Here is an 18,481-nt window from a genome sequence, read left to right as displayed (position 1 = left end):
GGGGGGGGAAAGAGAAGGGGAAAGGGAGGGAGGGGGAGGACAGGCCGGAGTTTGGCTCGGCCGTTAGCCTTTCTGTATTTGGGACATTCATACATAGGGCGGAGACAAGACAGAGAGATGAGCGAGAGAGAGAGAGACAGACTTAGGACAGGACATGTAACCACCCTGGCTTGGTGTAGGCGATTGGCGCTGTCGACGCCGCCTTTCTGCACCGTAAATTTGGCACCGCGCTAGTACAGGGCTGCTAGGATTGCGCAGCGGTGCAGGGGTTGCTCGTGCCGGTGAAAGGCTGAGCATGCCGCTACAACCCCCCCCAGTAGCAGTGCGAGTGCTCCCAGTGCCCCCCCCCCCCAAAGTCCCCAACTCAACCCACGCACACTCTCCCCTCCTCCCTCCCTTGAGAGGCTTCGTCCGGGGGGTCCACCGTCCACCTCACGGACAGAACAATGCCCACCGATACTGCGGGTCAACGGCCCTGAAAAATACACCCCTAAACCCCCCTACTCCCACTCCATGTCCGCACTCCCCTCGTCCTCTGAGGCGGTCAACCAAGCATGCACCAGCGACGCACTAACTTTCCCACTCCCACCTACGGTCTACGGTCTACGGTCTACGGTCTACGGTCTACCTCATGTAGGTATGAATGCGCAACCCAGCAAGACCCAGTGTGGACACTGCAATCGCGAGACAGCAACAGTCCATCATTTCCAGCAATGAGCGAAAAGCGGCCAACTGTGCACGGCACGCAGAATGTAGGTGTAGGAGTACGCCCGCACACACACATGCCATTCTCCCCATGGCTTCCTATCCTCCCTACGGAGCCTGCCGTAGAGGCTCATTACGACGGCGCCTGCGGCGACGGGAGGCACAGTCTTTCCCGCCCGAGAGCATCCGGAGCCTCCAGTCCTCGCTGCGGTTGGAGCGCATTTGCGATTGCCTATTGCCGACTACCCCAAACGGGGATTGCGAGATTCATCATCATCATCATCATCATCGCCATCATCAACATTAGATAGCCCAACTCCGACTATCCCGCTATGATGCAGAGTCTAGATATTGGACCAGAAAGCGTGCGGCAGGATTCTGTTCGAGTATGTCCCCGCTACTCCAAGGTTTTTATTTGGCCAGGCACATTAGTTGCAACAGGCACTATTGCTCGCAGCTGCCCCCAAAGGGACGGGGGGCCGAAAGGCAACAGTATTCCGTAGCGGCTTTCGCAACACTCATAGTGGCAGCAAAGGAAGCAACACCACCCAGCAGTGACTCCTCTGGGTAAATTGCCCAGGAGTGCCTGGGCAAAGATAGCACAAATCCTTGAGGGAACTGCCTTGTCTGGTCCGTCCGTTCGTTCATTCGTTGGTGCTGCTGTACGTTATGTTCAGTTGTTCGTTCATCGCTCCGCTCGCTCCTCGCATCATCCCACAGTGTGTGCGAGTGCGAACGGTGACTGGTATGCCCCACGGAGTTACTGCGTATACTGGTGTTGCTGCTCTCTAATCCATATGGGCTTGCCCGCTTGGTATGAGCACCATAACAAATCAGTAATGCTGTCGGTAGACCACAAAGCGCCGTTGACGTCTATTGGCCACATAGCGTGTTATGTCGCGGTGCTCGTTCTGCTGCGTAACGTTGTCGGGGCAAGACACAGAGAACGCACACCGCCTTGGGCTGGCAGCGACCGTACGGTATGTCCGCAGCGGTACCATCCATCTATCTCTCGGTTGTGGTGTGGCAGTCGACGAGTCCTGGCCCCTTCCACCAACCATGAAATCACGGATGGGATTCCAAATCGGCGGGCTCGCGCGTTTCTACCCTACAGTGGAATCAATCCTACCTATCGCCCTATGACCCTAGTGAACCACCCTTGCTAAACACGGTCACAGGGTTGTGCTCGCAGGCTCCTTGAGGATGGGTTCGCAAACTTGCACAAGCAAGAGCCAGTTCATTCAATGAATTTGAAGAACGAAGCACGATGCATGCTATCCCACTATTGGTAGTTATTTCTTTTGATAGTGGTGTGGTGGTGATAATGGTGGCAACCCTAGTGGAGATATTTTTTCGATCTTCGTCACCAAGAGCCAGTTCTGATTGGATTACTTGGAGAGCGGATTGATGTCCCGGCCTGGCGGAGGAGTATCCAGTAGTTCATCGATTCGTCGCCCACCTGCTTGGTAAGAGACACACCAAAGTCTAGCTTCCTCCAGTGCTACATTTCTCAGAGCCAAATTCCACATGATTATCTTGCATCGATCGTTCTCCAGATAGGTGTTACGAGGTACGCAGATTGGCATTTACTTCGCCTCAGGCTTGTAATAATAATACCTATTCTGGAGATCTACTTGGGCCGCCTAACGCTCACTTTGATAAATGTTCCCCCAAGTTGTCGTACTGTATGGGCCAGCACTTGGTGCGGCCCCTGGGGCTCTTTCAGTACCAAGCATCTGACTGCATAGGGCTGTGAGTAGCACTCCCGACCATCAGCACCTTCGCACGCCTGTCGGTGAGCACTTTACCCCCCGCGAACTGCCAGAATCAGGCTGGCGTCAGCGTCTTCCGAAGCTTGTTGCATGATGTATTCGTCCGAGTATACGTTCCTACCAATCATGCATCCAGCTCAGCCTGGATCCAGATGTTCTGAGGTCGACCATCGCCCACAGACGCACCCCATGTTTGCCTTGTCCCAGCACCACCGTCTCTATTCAGCACTTTAATCCGTCCTCAAGCCAGTTCAACAATTCGCATGCGCAGTATCGAAAAGGCCATCAAGGCTGACGACACGGCACTACTCTAGCACCGTTATTGCCGAACGGCTGCGCCGTATCCCGACGTCCTCTCTCCAAGCACTAGACCGCTCTCCGTCGAACCCTGTATGGACTGGTGGGCAAGAAGCACCTGGCCCTTTGCTGTTGAGCAACTAATGCATATCAATAATGGTAATCTCAGAGGATCTTCATAACAGGCTGCTAATTCTAATCTGGACCAAGGGTCGACAACGAATTTCCGTCGTCTGTTGGAGTAGGGTGACCATACCCTTCATTCAATGCATGCTGCGTTGTCCGGTCACATTTCGGAAACATTTCCAGCTCTAGGCATCGTAACTGCAGAGTCCCTATCTTTTTGTTCACGGAATTTGACAAATCTAAAAGTCCAAAGTAATGTGTAGAGACGCCCAATTCCGCCTACAGACATATGCATTTAGCGTCAACCAGCCCCTGCAGTTGGGGTCCATTGCAATATTACGTGACCGCCCAATTGCACGTTAATGCCATCTTGCTCCACCACTCCGGAAGCGAGACGTTCCCTTACTAATTTCCGCAATAATCATGGAGCAATATGAGTTCTATCAAGGCTTGGGCCAGGCGGTATCAGTATTGGCGACCCATTACGTTCAGCTGTCTCTGTTCCTTGGATTCATTACAGTGGCCCATCGCATTGATATCTGCTCACCAATGGGCAGTCGCAGTTGCATCGTTGCAAGAATCTCGAAATTGTATCGGACGATGTGGGGATAGTTTCAAGCTAGATTCGCATCGTTGCTACTTGATCAGCCATGTCAGGCCTACAACGGCAAATGGGCATATGTTTTGCATCTTCAGCACCCTCGTTTTCAATCTGTTATAAGATATGTTGATCAGGTATGTGGCAGCTTCCCATTGAGAGTGTCGCAGTCTGCAACAAGCTCCAGGGTAAGACAGCATTAGCTCCTACCAGGGAAGCATACTCATGATACTGATGACCGGTATGAATTGCTCCGTCGCTACATAAGCGCTATCGCGGGAGAAAGTTTCAGCATCAAAAAGCAGTATCCACAGCGATCGCTTGTTCGCTTGGTAGAAGCTGAAAGGATATTTGGTCACCGCATCAAGGTCTACGGACGCTCCGTTTAGATCACCAATCTTGCTTCCATGGAGGCTGGTCAAGACAATAGTGGGCCAGCAGGATCTTGGATTCACGTTCCTCAATATCTACAACGAGAATAGATCGTTTAATAGGCGTGCAATTATACTATTGTAGTCATATTAGGCCCTGTGGCTGAAAAGGGTTCCTTCGCTCTTCAGCATGGGTATTTGGGCTGAGCTATGGCTCAGCGACTGGCAATTCTACAAGACCATTGCACATCATGTTCATTTCCCTCGCGCGAGACGCTTATTAGGTCCGCGGAACAAGACAGCGCAAGCTTTGGCAGACCTCATTGTTCCCATTAATTATTTGAACAATTGCGGCTTCTTTTTGATTCCTCCATGGCGCAATCGTACGTACCAAAAATGGCTAGGTAGAATCTATAGAAGATAGACATTTGAAATCATGAATGCACGGCTAGCTAGACTGCCTGTTTAGGAAATTCATTGGATGTGCCAGTATAACTACCCAAGTTCGTGACAAAGCACAGTCTTGGCACAGGGATTGATCATCAACTTGACCTATCGGTCGTACGACAGGCCGACTGCTCGTCCGTCGCACCCCCAGCATCACGAGATATCCGAGAAAGTGCACATCCTGCGCCGGCCGTACGACGCCATCACAAAGCATGTGCGTGGCACTGGAATGAAAGCACTATGAGCTGCATAGGGTATACTATACGGTTCAGAGCAGTCGTGCGACAGAATTGCAGATATCCATCCGCAACGAGTCAACGTTCGCCGCGCATGCGCACTTGACTTGACTACTCATGATGCTAGCAGTATTTGATGCTGTCGGCAAGGGAATCGTGCATTTTCCCAAGCATATCCGACCGATTAGGAGAAAAGGTTGTAGTTATTGGATGGGCCGTTATACAGATTCGCACTTCCCATCCAGCGCTGCGATGCAACTACGCAACGAAAGGGACGGCGACCCACCGCGTCCGCAGCATTTACTTGTTGTGTCCGTTTGCGTACGGCGAGGCAGAATTGCAGGTGTGGTATGGGCATCTGCCATCTGGGATACGGTGTCGGTGAGTGTGCAAGGCTGGTCGAATCGATGGGGAGCCCTCATTGGCTGGTAGGGGTGGCATGCTATTCTACCGGTGCTGGGGTTCAGCTCGTGCCAGCCCCGGATTCGCTGCTCGCAAGAACTACGCCAAATGGGGGAATCTAAGCGGCATGCGCCAGTGTCGAGGCAAGCAGCGCTCACCGACTCGTCCCAACCCAACCCATTTCTGTGCAATACAAGTAGATATTGCGCATTCCTGTGCAGATAGCGATGTTCCATACAGCGTGCGATGAGTCCTCTTTCGCATAGGTCGCAGTAGTAGTATCACTGCTACTGGGAACATCGGTTGGGGGTGTGTTACCGATCAGGAATCCCTTTAAACGAGGCTGTTGTTGATCCGTCATACAGTGGGTAGGCTGATTCTACCCACTTGAGTAGAGACGGTATTGAAACAAACCCATCCTGCTAAATCGTCTACAAAACCACTTTGCTGCAATCTTTCAAAAATAATCAACATCTACACTATTGACGCGTATGCAGACATGTTCCCAAGATTCGCAATGAGAAGATCGGTTGCTAGACGCTGGGAATGTTTAAAGATTTCCAAATATAAACTGCTACCGCGTAAAGCGCATTCACTGTTGGCAGCGAACAGGTGGATGGATGGGGTAGAGTCGCAAACTCGCGTTGGTCACTGGTGGATGGTGGGGAATGTCTATTTTTACACCCCACACTTGTCCGGAAACGGGTCTAGTCCAAAGACTGGGGTCATCCACCGTGCGCCGACACCATCTTTCTTCTCTCCCCCAGCCCTACGACCCAGTCGTTCGTCACTCCCGTAGGGCTACCACCCAAGGAGCGAATGAACGTATAGGATCACCTATTCTCCTTGGATAGAGTTCACTACACCACCACTTTCCCGGGGCCTTCAGTGAACCCATGATGCTCTGGTAGACAGCATCCGTAAGATGGCTTGTGAGTGTGCGACATGTTGTTGGTTGCAATACCCCCATATGCCACTCACCGATACTCTGCATAGCAGATCTTCTAATCTACAGCACATGCTCCCGTTTGCGGTCCTCTGGACGTACAATCAATTGTCGCCGGGCGTAAATGGCTCGGCTTTTGGCGGGACCTCTCCAAAGATGTGAACGGCAACAATGTCTCCTCACGCTAAGAATGTCTCCATGCCGACCTTGTCCGCCCGCGAGTTGTACCCATACAATCATTCGCGCATTCAGAAACCATGCTACTGGTGACTCCCACAACAGCGTCATTTGGTCTCGCAAAGGTGATACATGTTGCCAAAACGTTTGCTACATGCTATGATGATCGAAGAACTCCCGTCGTCGACCGCTCCACCGTCTTCAGCCCTATCTGACAGCAGCTTTCCCGCCAGGATTGCGGCCGATAACAGAAAATGCATGGGGTCAGCAAAACCTCGTGGCAGACGTCTTGAGTCTTGGAGTTTTGGGTGTGAAACGGGTGCCGGGTGCTCCGTCATCACGCGTGGCGACAGGCGGAACTCCCCCATATTGGCGGGGTAAACTCAGATAGACAGACCAGACCCCCCCTCGTCCCCCTACCCCAATAATTTAAAGGCTGCATCTGAACAAGAAAGCCCAAGACAGAAAGGGACGTTTTTGCTTTGAGTAGCGATGCGCAAAGCTAATCCCTTTCTAGACAATGCTTGAACCCTCCTTCTACTCTGTAGGTGCATATCTTTTACAATCAGACAATTCAAGGGCAGACAACCTCGCCAAAAGAGGTGTGGTCGTACTGCATCTCCAAGAAAGTATGCCTGCAGCATCATCATTGTGGACGCCAGCAAGCATACTTCTGCAACAGCCCTACAGCTTACTTTTGCTGCCGTTCCCGCCTGTCAGGAATCTGCCAAGTGGTGGTGGTGATGGTGGTGGTGGAGGTTCAGTATCATAGGGCCGAGCACGTTTCGTTTCATTACTAGTGCGGTGCCAGTGCGGGAATCCTTCGCCCTGAACGGGACCATACAGTAACCTTCTCGAAGCGCCCAACTTAGCGAACCTGTGCCCCATTGCAGCATGGCACACACACACACATACGCTGGCCTGCTTTCCTTAGCATTTGTGGACGCTGAAAATAACGATCAGATTAGACACTAACGAACTTCGTTTGGATGAATTCCCAGGGCGTTCGTCGATGAGATTTTGAGCAGATTTATTTTTGTGAACGGTCAATCAAAAAAGAAACTATTTTCCGAACCTGGCCAACATGGTCGCAAAATAGCGACAATATACCGCAAACGTCTTATCAAATTTCAAAGAAGGAGCATCATTCAGGGGAATTGCCCGAAAAGAGCATCCTCGACGCTTCCATCGCCGCTGTAAAGGTACGAGACTACGCCCCGTGATCTGGCACATAGGGACACCTCCTTTGAGGAATTGGAACTTTGATAATTCGAATTATCCTCGATTTAAACTCCCCTTAATTTCTTCTTCTTACTGAACTATTTCCAGCGAGGCAATATTTGTGGCCATTAGCTTCGGACATTGAGGACGTGTATGACGGCCAAGAAGGGAAGGGACGTTCTAGTGACAACCTGCCACGACTACTGACTGAACAATGGTGGGCAGTCACAACATCTCCTCAACTTCACATCTCTTACCCCTCGTCATGCTTTCTCTCACACACTACGTCCACAACGAAGCCAAGTGGCAAAGTGCGGCGTCGATGCGGATATCTACCGTGAGCGAGCAATTCACTGGTGGGTCAGCCCGTAGGGCGTGTTACTTCCTTTTTCTCCGATCTCAACTGTGAGCCATTCTCATGCGGGGCGTATTGAGGATCAAGCGCCGCAAAACTTCCACCTCCTCGAGTGAACCCCGCGATGAGCTGTGAGACACACCAACGCATCACCACAGCTGCGAACCCGGCATTGGTCGACGGAGTTGACGCCGGTATGTGCAACCAACTTTCGGGGCGTACCTTTGATGGCGTCGCGGAAAAAGAAAAGAAGAAAGAATGGAAAACTGGTCTCTGGTACGCGCACTGAGGATATCCAGAATCTCAGACGGCTCGTCGAGCCATCTGGTAAGTGTCCGAATGATAGGCAGGGCATTCGGACATATCGGGGCTACCAGTCATATCCAAGCTGTCGAGAGATCTGCCTTTACCGAATCACACCTGTGTTATCGGCACTCCCAGCTGGTCTCCAAAGTCTAGGTATCGCTGCAAAATAGCTAATCGCTGGTTTTAGGCCTCCCACTTGACTCGAGCACAAAAGTATGATATCGTCCCTACGATTCAGCTTAGAGGTCAAGTTTCGCCCGACTAGAAGGCGGGACCTTCGGTATGAATTCTGATTGGGGAATTGTCGAGGAACCCTATTTGCATACGTGGTCTGCCATCGTCGTATAATGCAAATGACAGAAGTTAAGACATCTCCGGAATCTCCAAAAGCAGTGTATGTATCTATGAGTGGTTTTGTGGTTCTGAAGCAACTAATGTTGAACTTAGCAAGGCTCACAGCCTGCCAGATTTGTCTCCGAAGGGCGCAGACAGCACAGCGACGGCTACGTCACAGAGACAACTAATATGGCAACTCACTATCTTGACCGATTCTACTTTTGGACCTGATGAATAAGGGTTTCTGGATAGACTTAATGTCGCTACCAGCCGCTATCTCAGGCCATCTTGAGGTCCTACGGCTGCCACCAATCATGGACGCTGCTTAGTGCTTCATTGAGCCTTCCGCCATTTTCCTATCTCGGTCAAGTGTCGTCTGGCCCGCGGTCTTAACGGCATCACGTGATAGGATTATCGGCAGTCTGTGCTCGCGCCCCGGTCGGTGCAAGGTGCGTGGCTGATGGAGAGAGTTGGCTGACCGGTATCACAATGTTGAAACTCGTTGTTATATGAGTCTCCACTCCGATTCAATCTGCCTCATGGATTGGAAAAACCAGCAATGCATCCATTCGCACGATCTCCAGGCAACAATGTTGAGTATGCAGCGCGACATCCGGTCTTCCTTGAATTTTCCACTAGGAGATACCCCCACAAAGGACACGGCATGTCTGTATTCTTTTTTGTTGCGTATCAGAAACTGTCTACCAGTTGGGGTCCACTTGATGGGTCTAGCGCCGGCAGCCATCCGCACATCCTAAGCACTTTGTTCATGTTACGGTACGGACCCCTCAGCAAGTGGCAATTACAAGATACGAAGGATCCAGCCATTGGTTTGCCGATTCTCCACGACATCACTACGAGGCAAAGATGGCTTTGGAATCCAGCAAGGCAGGAATCAATTTATCATCCAGATGACGATCATCTTGGACCTGTGGAACGACATTTGGCTGGTCGAGATAGGTGGCCGCCAGCGCCGTGGATGAGGAATCTAAACAAGGGCGAACCATGATACGAGTTGAGAGAGCGGAAAGGGCTCAGGTTAGTGACTTTAGTCTATGATGGCTTGAGAAAGTGGCCGCGACAACAAATTGGACCGCATCGGACCAAGGGCCTAGCCGCCATCCTTCCAAATAAGCTTTGCGATTGGACGGTTCCCAAAAGACTATTCCTAATGCATCGCCTGCCTCATTTGGCATACTCAACGGGGAACGGGGAGGGAATTTGGCCGTCTGGTGCAACTAATTTGCTCGCTCTACTCGTATGGACCGATACAAGTTAATACTAGATGCTGTATTGTGCAGAACAAGCAGCATGTGTGGTCTGTGCCCTTAGATGAATGTTCTAATTTCATCAACTGTTAGGCAAACAGTAGTGTGAGAAGGTTTACAAATTCAAAAGATACTCACACGGTAGCATTCCGTTCCAGTCACAATGGCTGGGACCAGAGGAGACGTTCTTCATACATATCACGAACATGATGTCATATCGCCATTACTGTTGGTCTTCCAGGTTCAGATTCCCCAGATCTGACATCCGAACACGAGGGACGATTACGACTGGTCAGCTTCATGCCCTACCGCGCCAGTGCTTACCTACGTCAGATCCCGCAAGGCTGGAGAAAGTTCTCACCTCTTTACGATGGAAAGGGTCCTGCCGCATCTAGAGTGGATAATAAGACCCTTACATAGTAGGATATTCATGTACCTTTTTGGGACACGGATATAATTAATGGTTGAACATGCAAAATATCAGAAGCTCTTCATCCCCCTCCCTAACAGAAGAGCTTCACCGGTCTACTTTGCCTGGCGAGCACTCCACGTTCGCATTGCATTCCATTTTTGCAAAGTACTCGTAACTCATCCCAAAGATGCCTGTCCTATACGACGCACAGCTCACCGGCTATGACTGCAGTCTAGGCGCAAGCGTCTCAACCCGTCTCAACCGCCCGCGTATCCGAAGGCAGCGAACGTATCCGAGTACTAGCACTCGCAATGCTACCAGGCCGACTAACCTCAATAAGTGTGCTCCAATTTCGTCAGGCTGGCAGAATCCCAGTCGCTGTGTATGCCACATTTGGTAATTACCCTCTACGCTGTAATTACCAGTATCTATGGCTGAGAAAGGCCTGGACAGATCATAGACATACGTATGTTTCGTGTTCGTCGCCAGTCTGCCCCGGCGTTTGCGGAGCTATGTCTCAACCGCTTTCCAATCCTGCCGACCACCAGCCTCCCTCTAGTTTAACACTCTAACAGGCGGAGTCATGTGTGTCTAGGGCGGCACCTAGTTGGGGGCCGACTATGGCCTGCTCCAACAGGAGACTTTTCTGTGTTCTCGTAGACTTTTCACTTACTGCATTACTGCGGCGCGCGATCATTGACTGCAGGAAGCCCGGACAATTTCCTTCCCTGGTGCATATCTGGTCGCCAAATACCGCCCTGGACGATTTGTATTCGCGACACGCGTCGCTGGATCAATGATCAATCCTTCGGCACGTGCTAGAGGATTCCACAGCCCAAGGCTGCAGTGTGCGATCATTTGTTGTTGAGTTGTGAATAGATTGCTCGCGCATTAGCTGTACCGATAGTACGTACAGAGTCGGGGTCCGTTAGGCACAGCTCCCACGGAGCTTGCGCGCAATCCGCTCCATGTTGCGATACTCTTGCTTGATCCATTTCGGACCTTCTGCAGTATGATGATTCGACCGTTTAGCCAGAGAAACTAAGGTCTATTTTTCTTGGGGCTTTGCATTGTTGTCGAGAAATGGCCCCAAAGGCTGTAACGCATGTAACGTTGTGGGAGCATTGCCAGGCTCAATGGTCTCTCTAAGGGCGCCTTTTCTCGCACGAATTCGACCCAACGAGGTAAGGGCCTATGCCAACCTATGCCAGCCCATTTGCTTGACCTCCAAGGCCGGACTTTTAGTAGCCTTTCGCCAGCGGACCTATTGCATCTAATAATTGCTCGTCTATCGTGTACAGCGCAGTAACCTCTCGTTTGCTTCACGCCTTGCCCATTTCTGAATTTCACATGGCCAAGAGAAACCATATTGCGGGTCTCAACCAGGAACGTTGTTTCTGTCTGTCTATTCCAAGTCTCTATACGAGGACCACAGCTGGACCGGTATACTGTAGTACCACTCGCACGAACAGCCATGGGCCTGCCATTACCTGTTTTCGTCCATCGTCCTTTACTTTCGTCCGATAGGATATCAAATTCAAATCATCAGGTCAAGAGTCACAAAGAGTCACAGCGTTAATACGAGCGGACTGGGGTGGACAAGGCACTATGCTCTATGAGTCTGTAGCATTCCGCGGAAGCCCATCTCCCCACGTGTGCGTGCGCCTCCCAGCCCACACCCTTCCCTCCCACCTGCTTGTCACATACACACCTACTCTACTCGTACAGCACCCCTCCCCTCCCTCCACGTCGTGTTTGACAGCACGAACGACTCCGCGTTTCGAAACGCTGCAGATACTCTCTGAATACTAGTCTACTGCTGTTTCAACGACCGTCAAAAAGACAATCAGTAGCATGGCAGAACACAGCCTCGCACCAAACTCTCCGTACCCCAGTGCTCGTGGTACTGTGCCCGAGCTACGGAGTCTTCACCCATTGCCCTGTTTCGAGACCCGAAAAGCGGTCCTGCGGCCCTGCATGGCAAATCAAGATCAGAGAGAGGGGTGCAGTGCGCATCGCCATCCTGTTAATTCGCGAGACATTCTGCTACATGGAGTATTCAATTGTGGAAAGCAACGAGACGCCCCCCTTCTCCCCGTGCACGTACATACATTATTACACACAATTCGTTCGTTGGACGACGACGGATGCACCATGCTAGCCAGACCTTCTACCTAGTCCACCGCCCAAACTACAGGCAACACGGATTGACCGAAGGCCCCAGCATAGGCATGGGTGACACTATTGTACTGAGGGAACGAACGGCGGTCTTGATGCGGGATAGCTCTTTGGAATCCCTCCACCATGGGGACGGGGAGGGGGGTACCCATGTAGGCCATCCCAAACCGTGTCGAAGCGAGTAGGGCTGAGGATCCTTCGCTGGGGATTCTCCCTGCTTCCCCTCTCTGTGCCTATCAATCAATCAGTCGCTCGGGGCAGGGCCAAGCAGGGTTGAGCACCAGCAACAGCAGCAACACCTTGAATGGGAAGGCCATACGTTGATCAGGTGTGTGTTTTCATTCTGAATCCACTTCTAGATTTAGCATCGTCTCTTTTTCTCTTTGTAAGTTCCAAATCCAGCGTCGTGGTTCTTGGATTTGTCAGGAAGATAGGGGACGGCGGGAGGGGAAGGGGGGACCGCGCCGTGGAAGAATGGCTGTGGATAAATGCGATATGCGGCATTGGCATTGGGCAGATTATCCCGATCCTGCAACGGTAGGTATAGGTACCGTATATGATGTGTAGGTTGTTGGTAGGCGAGTTTATTCCCCAGTAATTGCCATGGTCTACGCCGCAGACATACATTTTGGTCCCTACGGCAATGTAATACAGGTACAGTAAGGAGTACTCCGTACATTTACGGAGTATACTTTAGATGGTGATTGTCGAGGCGTAACTCTCCTAGCTAACATGCAACTTTCAACAAGCACTATCAATCAACTATGGGATGGGATAGGAATATCAAACGAAGCAGGGAAAGCCATCACAACGGCGCCCCGACTGTAGTTACGTTGGTGGTGCATTGAATGCCCTGTCCGCCCCGCTGCCTTCCCGTGTATCCATATTCACACACTCTCCCCTCTGGCCCTTCCTCTTCGTCTAACGATGTATCCAACTTGTACAATTCCATCCAAGTCTACAAGTATACCCATGGCTAGTCCCAGGACTCCCAGGCCTTGGGGAGCACCCCCTCCCCTTCCCTCGCTCACAATCCCAGATCCCAGATTCCAAAAATCCCAGTGCAGCGCCCCCTCCCCTCTTCCCCTTCACATCCATTCCTAATTCCCATCGAGCAAGCAGGGGCATGAGCACGAGCACGCGCCCTTAAACCCGCCGCTCTTATCACGCACGCACGAGGCATCTAGAATGCTCGCTGAAGCGGCAGAGAGTGATGATCACTGAACCTAGCCCGGGCCGTTCAACGCACCGCTATTTTTCTCGTGCGCGCGCGCACCGCCGTTTACTGTCATGGGATAATAATGGGATGGGATTGTCGTCCAAATCGCCATAACTCATAACGCCGATTCCGAGACACCGACTCGCCGAGTCCCTGCCATCATGGACTGACCTGTGACTCAAGATCGACTCCGCTATTACGAAGAGCGAACGGGACACGGAGATATTGGTGTCTCCGCTCCGACTGCGATGGTTCAATTGTGTGCTCGTAGGTTAGTAACTAATTGACTCTCAGCTGTGTTGTGCTGGTGCTGTTCCGCGTCATTATCTTGAGAACGGCACGGTCGAATGCCGATTTGATTTTCTTCAACTCCGCGTCTTGCCATTGCCTGTTGGCAGTTAGACTAAGTGTACCGGTGTGTTCCTTCATCATTCCCTATTAACCACTTCCAGAAAGAGCTTTTATTTTCTCAAGTTCTTAGCAAATGAGTAGTTTAACTACCTAGGTAGGTACTTAAAAAGATTTGGCATCATGCTCTAGATTCCCACCAATGGTCAACGGCCAACTTGAAATGTCGTTCCAGCCTCAAGTGGATACTTGGAACGGTTTTTCAGCTTTAAGCGGGCTTTGCTCAGTCAGGTACCCAGCGTCACAGACGTCTATCTACCCGCAATTGCGTTAGGCTTTTTTTCTCGTGTGTGAAGGATTCTTGTTATGCGATACGCGAGATTACAACGAGTAATTGACATACAAGCAACACTCCGCTAGTCAGTGGCATTGCTACCATGAGGCTATGTACTGAGATACTTGTTAATTACTATAGCTCATAGAAGAAGCGGAATTCCGAATGCCTTCGCACAGGGACCCGGAATTGGAAGGTGTTTCGGCAGCATGTGATTGGCTCGACTGTTTACCTCAAATGGTTCGTTCGTTCGCTTTGGCCTGGCTATTCCTCCTGTCGACCTAAAGCCTTAAAGGAAGAGCATTGCGCTCGTATAATACAAAACGGCCCGTTAGTGCATGCGTGCACTGTGTCCTTTCGTGCCTGTGTAGATTTCTTGTGTGCAATTGGGGGCTGGGCGCACACAGGGGGGAGGGGGCGAAAGGCTTCGTTCGCGATATCCACAATGTTCTATTGTACGTTACGTTACACATTTGGCTGACTTTTTTTCACCGGAATGTGTTTTAACTAACTAATTAACTACCTAGTTCGTCGCGAGAAACGAATTGTGCCTGTCTATCTTCTTGTGCTGTGCAGTGCAGTGCAGTGCAGCGCTGTGCTACGAGTTGTTGTTGTGTTCATTTGACTGTGTTGGGAGATATTTACGGCGAGGCTGTGTCGGCCCTGCCAATGCCCTGCGCTTGCCCTCGCCCTGCCATTGTCACTAACTAACCACCGCAACGATCGACTACACACATACGGACCATTGCACAGTAGATACTGCAGATGATAGCAAACCATCTATGTAGTTGGACTGGGAATAAAGGGAATAAAGGGGTGAGTAGGCCCTTCAAGGCACACTCTGCGTACTGATTTCCTAGGTAGGTAGAAACAATGGGGTATGGATTCATGTACCTGATTCTCGAAATAACAACAAATCCAACACCCAACCATGACAAGCGTCAACGCAACCATAGCAAGCATCGTACATAGGTTTTACATTATTGTTTTTCTGCGAGTCGCCTTCTACGTTCGGAGGGACATGAAACTTTCAAGTTCGAATTTCCAGGTTCCTTGACCCCCGTACTCCGATAAAAATCGGAACTCGCAAGACAAGCAATGCAAACATTCCTTTTTCGACCTTGTTTGTCGTGCATACACAGTACCTATCGCGAGTTCAGGCTCCCCCCAATTGCATCACCATGCGGCAACGCCAAATCCTTCCTTCCTTCCTTCCTTCCTTCCTTCTCCCCCTCTCTACCCGTCGTCCGTCTATTCTATCCTCCATCCAAACAAGCGAAATCAATAATACTTGTGAAATCAATTTATTTTCGCACACCGAGCGCGATCCCATCCGTCCCGTCCTCCCCCCACCCCACGATCGGAGGAAGAACCCAGAAGAAAAAAACGTGCGCGCCATGGATCCGATCGTCCTCTGCGATCGTCTTACCATCTGTGAAAGCAGACGATCCCTCCCCCCTTTGCAAAGTTACGTAGATAGACGGGTGCAGGCAGGAGGGACTAACTAACTAGTCGCCGGGGCGTAAGTGATTGACGAATTCCAAAACACATCGTCTGCTGCACGAGTATGCAATTACTATGTATGTACGGAGCAGTAAGGTATACTTAGTCCTCCTCCTGTATGTATCTATTTCTATTGGTACACATACGTACCAATGTTTTTATCTACAGCAATTGGAAGCAAAGTACACTAGGCAAATGATGGATGATGGATCGTGGACAATGTTATGTAGCAAGGAACAAGGTACTTCGGGGACTATTTGCATCCGCCTATGGGGCATTTTCGTTCGCCCGTTTGAAACGAAACATCGACGAGGGGGGCTACCTTGATGCCTTGCTATTGGGCAGGCGGCCTGAAATCCCTCGAGATACACGGCTAACTGGAGGGATGGAGGGGACAGAGAATAGAGAGAGTGTAGATGTATGTACGTATGTGTGTGTGGGCGTGCGTGCGTGCGCCATACATTCCCTCTTGTGCAGTCTTACTTCCGTCTGCAGGCGAAAGTATCATGGTTCATACGTAGTTACATGTGTTGTGCAGCTTTTGGTTGTGGTGGTGGTGGGGGAGGAGTTACGGTTCGGAGCGAGGAGCTTGGGCGAGCAAAGTTCGGAGTTTGAAGCCTTTTGGCAGGAATCTCGTGCGTAGCTTGTGTGTATCGGGGTGGGGTTTCTTCTCGCTTCATGGGTTTGTAGGATTGTTTGTTGAGTGTGAGGGGGTGGATGTGATGGTGGTAGTATTGGAAAAAGTTGGCTTTTCGGACGTAATTCGATGCCGGGATTGGAACGACCATCCCAATGGTAATGTTGTTATGAAGGAAGATACTGTTTATTGCAGAAGAAGTTAGTAGGCAGAGTTCATGGCTGCAGCAATTGATTGCATCTGGTCTGATTCGTACTACGATATATTTTACAGGTGTTCTGTTCAATCGCCTGTGACGACCTGTCTAGAATCTAGATGGAAGCTACGAATTCCCTATGTTACAAGATCCGTTAATTGTTTGTTTAGAAAGCGGGACTGCCCTGCATCCTAAGCGCCCTCAGTATCTGAGGATTCCGGTCTGATTGGTGTTCGCATACATTCGTCGCATACGCTTCTCAATGGGGAGAGATCGTCTCTATTGATCGGAGTTCACGGTGGCGATGGAGTGGGTATGGGAGGGTCGGGGTAGCCTTTTGCAGTCCAATTTGGCTGACGTCTTTTCTCTTCTATCGGACACACTACGCAAGCCCAGGCAACCTTTTACTTCTTCTGATACGTTGTCCATCCTATCTGGACTAGTCGGACTACCATTTGATGTGGGATATCGAAGCAAAATACACTAGACTCACCTTGAGGCGACGGCATGTGATTTGCGACGCGGTGGAGCAGAAGGTGAGGCATGCCTAGAGACGGGACGATGATCACCATCGGGCCGGAAGAACTGTTGCATAGTTCCAGCTGAACTCGCAGGGCAGGGTGGTCCTCTCTCATTTCGACCATTTCGATTCGTTGTTCTGTCCGATAGCTCGGTCAGCCAAAGTTGTGGAAATCTCCCAATTGGGAGAAATTATGCCAACATCCTTTTTTCCCCTCCCCATCATAAGACTATACGGCGAATCGAAAAATGGGGGAAATTGTGAAAGGGTAATACAGAAGATCTGGTCGAATCAAAGAGCCCAGTATCCATGGCGGTGGAAGGACTTGAGACGAACATGCTTCCATCGTTGTTCTTTGGCCCCCCACCCTGTAAGCCGAGGGAAGCAGTGTACTCGACACCGCGTACAGGCGCAAGCAAAGCACGCCTCTGCATTCTCCACACAATTCTACGCACCCAGGTAACTATTTGCACATGGCTGATGGCCCCCGAGACCTCGAGAAGCCCCAGCAAGTGATCAATGCTTTCGAATCTGATTCCCATTTACCGACGCCGCTTGCGGCATGCATTCGTGGCGCTGTATACAATTTGATAAACAAGATTGCGAGATGCTCCAGTGTGGTGACCACCGTACGACGTGCAAGCGCGCGTGGCGTAGCGCCCAGGATTCCACATCACCAAGCCTTCGCTGCCCACCTAGCCGGCTGGTCCCCGAGTGTGTACGTGGATGGGTCTGTCTCTGTGGGGGGGGGCGGGGACTCAACCTAGGGTCAAGCAATACTAACAGGCGTTGAGGCACGGATTGTTAGCTGGCTGGCAGGGCGATGCAGGGCAGAGCAAGGTAGGACAATGAGGGGGTAGGGAGAGGCAGAGGTAGGGAATCAGTTCCAACCAACACCCAAGTACGCCCGCTCGTCGATTAGTGAACGAAGGAAGATGCGTAGAATAAAAAGATCAATGCGCGACAAGGAGTGAATACACCGGTATTGAAAGGGGGAAGAGTCAATGGATGTAACAATTGTGCTGGCTAGGCAGTCTGGCTTCGACCATTCTATTGAGTTGGGGATATCTGATTTGACTGAAGATACAAAGGATGCAAACCACGGACAATTCTAGCCTGTAACATGCATCCTTACATGCAATAGGTATGCTAGTCTATGTTGTGAAAGAGGTATACCGTACTGCAAGTGCTTTGATAGACTTGATGGAGAGATTGCGCCCCCAATGACCCTACCGATCGTACGGTCTGTCGCGTGGTGGACACGAATTCGAATGAGAGATTCCTGGGGCCATAGGCTTGGAAGACCCGAGCGAACAAAAATCCTCCGTACAATGCGTGACAACTTTGACAGGGACATCATGAGACGCGCGGTCATGTGTATGATGTTGATGTGTGTAGGTGCCATACCAATGCATAGCGAAGGTCCCTCTAATGTGTCTCTGATTTCAAAGTCCAGGTGGCACGGTTTGACCTAACAGCGGCGAACAAGAGACATGCACTGTTCACTACTGGTCCTCTTCCTGGCGTCTCCTCTCCAGCTCGTGCTGCTTTGTTTGGCACAGTACCATACG

General features: G+C 50.9%; 4 protein-coding genes across 4 annotated transcripts; 3 read left to right on the top strand and 1 right to left on the bottom strand.

Moving 5' to 3' along the window:
• Nucleotides 1-467: 467 nt before the first annotated feature.
• Nucleotides 468-1,259, top strand: BU24DRAFT_101496 (uncharacterized protein). Its single transcript, XM_033520699.1, has one exon. The coding sequence runs from the start codon at nucleotides 555-557 to the stop codon at nucleotides 1,014-1,016; it is 462 nt and encodes a 153-aa protein (XP_033386995.1). The 5' UTR covers nucleotides 468-554; the 3' UTR covers nucleotides 1,017-1,259.
• On the top strand, nucleotides 1,260-1,982 carry BU24DRAFT_101497 (uncharacterized protein). The gene has a single exon (XM_033520700.1). The coding sequence runs from the start codon at nucleotides 1,503-1,505 to the stop codon at nucleotides 1,869-1,871; it is 369 nt and encodes a 122-aa protein (XP_033386994.1). The 5' UTR covers nucleotides 1,260-1,502; the 3' UTR covers nucleotides 1,872-1,982.
• Nucleotides 1,983-8,854: 6,872 nt separating this feature from the next.
• Nucleotides 8,855-9,304, top strand: BU24DRAFT_458408 (uncharacterized protein; the record flags this gene model as incomplete). The annotated part of the gene is made up of 1 exon (XM_033531629.1): nucleotides 8,855-9,304. One exon carries the CDS (start codon nucleotides 8,855-8,857, stop codon nucleotides 9,302-9,304), a length of 450 nt encoding a protein of 149 aa, XP_033386993.1.
• A 6,368-nt stretch (nucleotides 9,305-15,672) lies between these two features.
• On the bottom strand, nucleotides 15,673-16,252 carry BU24DRAFT_418173 (uncharacterized protein). The gene has a single exon (XM_033526923.1). It carries the CDS (start codon nucleotides 16,235-16,237, stop codon nucleotides 16,079-16,081), a length of 159 nt encoding a protein of 52 aa, XP_033386992.1. The 5' UTR covers nucleotides 16,238-16,252; the 3' UTR covers nucleotides 15,673-16,078.
• Between the last annotated feature and the right edge of the window lie 2,229 nt (nucleotides 16,253-18,481).

The sequence above is a fragment of the Aaosphaeria arxii genome, assembly GCF_010015735.1.
Source record: "Aaosphaeria arxii CBS 175.79 unplaced genomic scaffold BU24scaffold_2, whole genome shotgun sequence".
Taxonomy (NCBI): Eukaryota; Fungi; Ascomycota; class Dothideomycetes; order Pleosporales; genus Aaosphaeria; species Aaosphaeria arxii.
The sequence above is the reverse complement of the archived record's forward strand: the minus strand, read 5'-3'. Positions and strand labels throughout refer to the sequence as shown.

What these genes read in the sequence shown, in the direction of transcription:
- BU24DRAFT_101496 (XM_033520699.1), top strand. Translation starts at nt 555, where the DNA reads ATGCACCAGCGACGCACTAACTTTCCCACTCCCACCTACGGTCTACGG.
- BU24DRAFT_101497 (XM_033520700.1), top strand. Translation starts at nt 1,503, where the DNA reads ATGGGCTTGCCCGCTTGGTATGAGCACCATAACAAATCAGTAATGCTG.
- BU24DRAFT_418173 (XM_033526923.1), bottom strand. Translation starts at nt 16,237, where the DNA reads ATGAAGCGAGAAGAAACCCCACCCCGATACACACAAGCTACGCACGAG.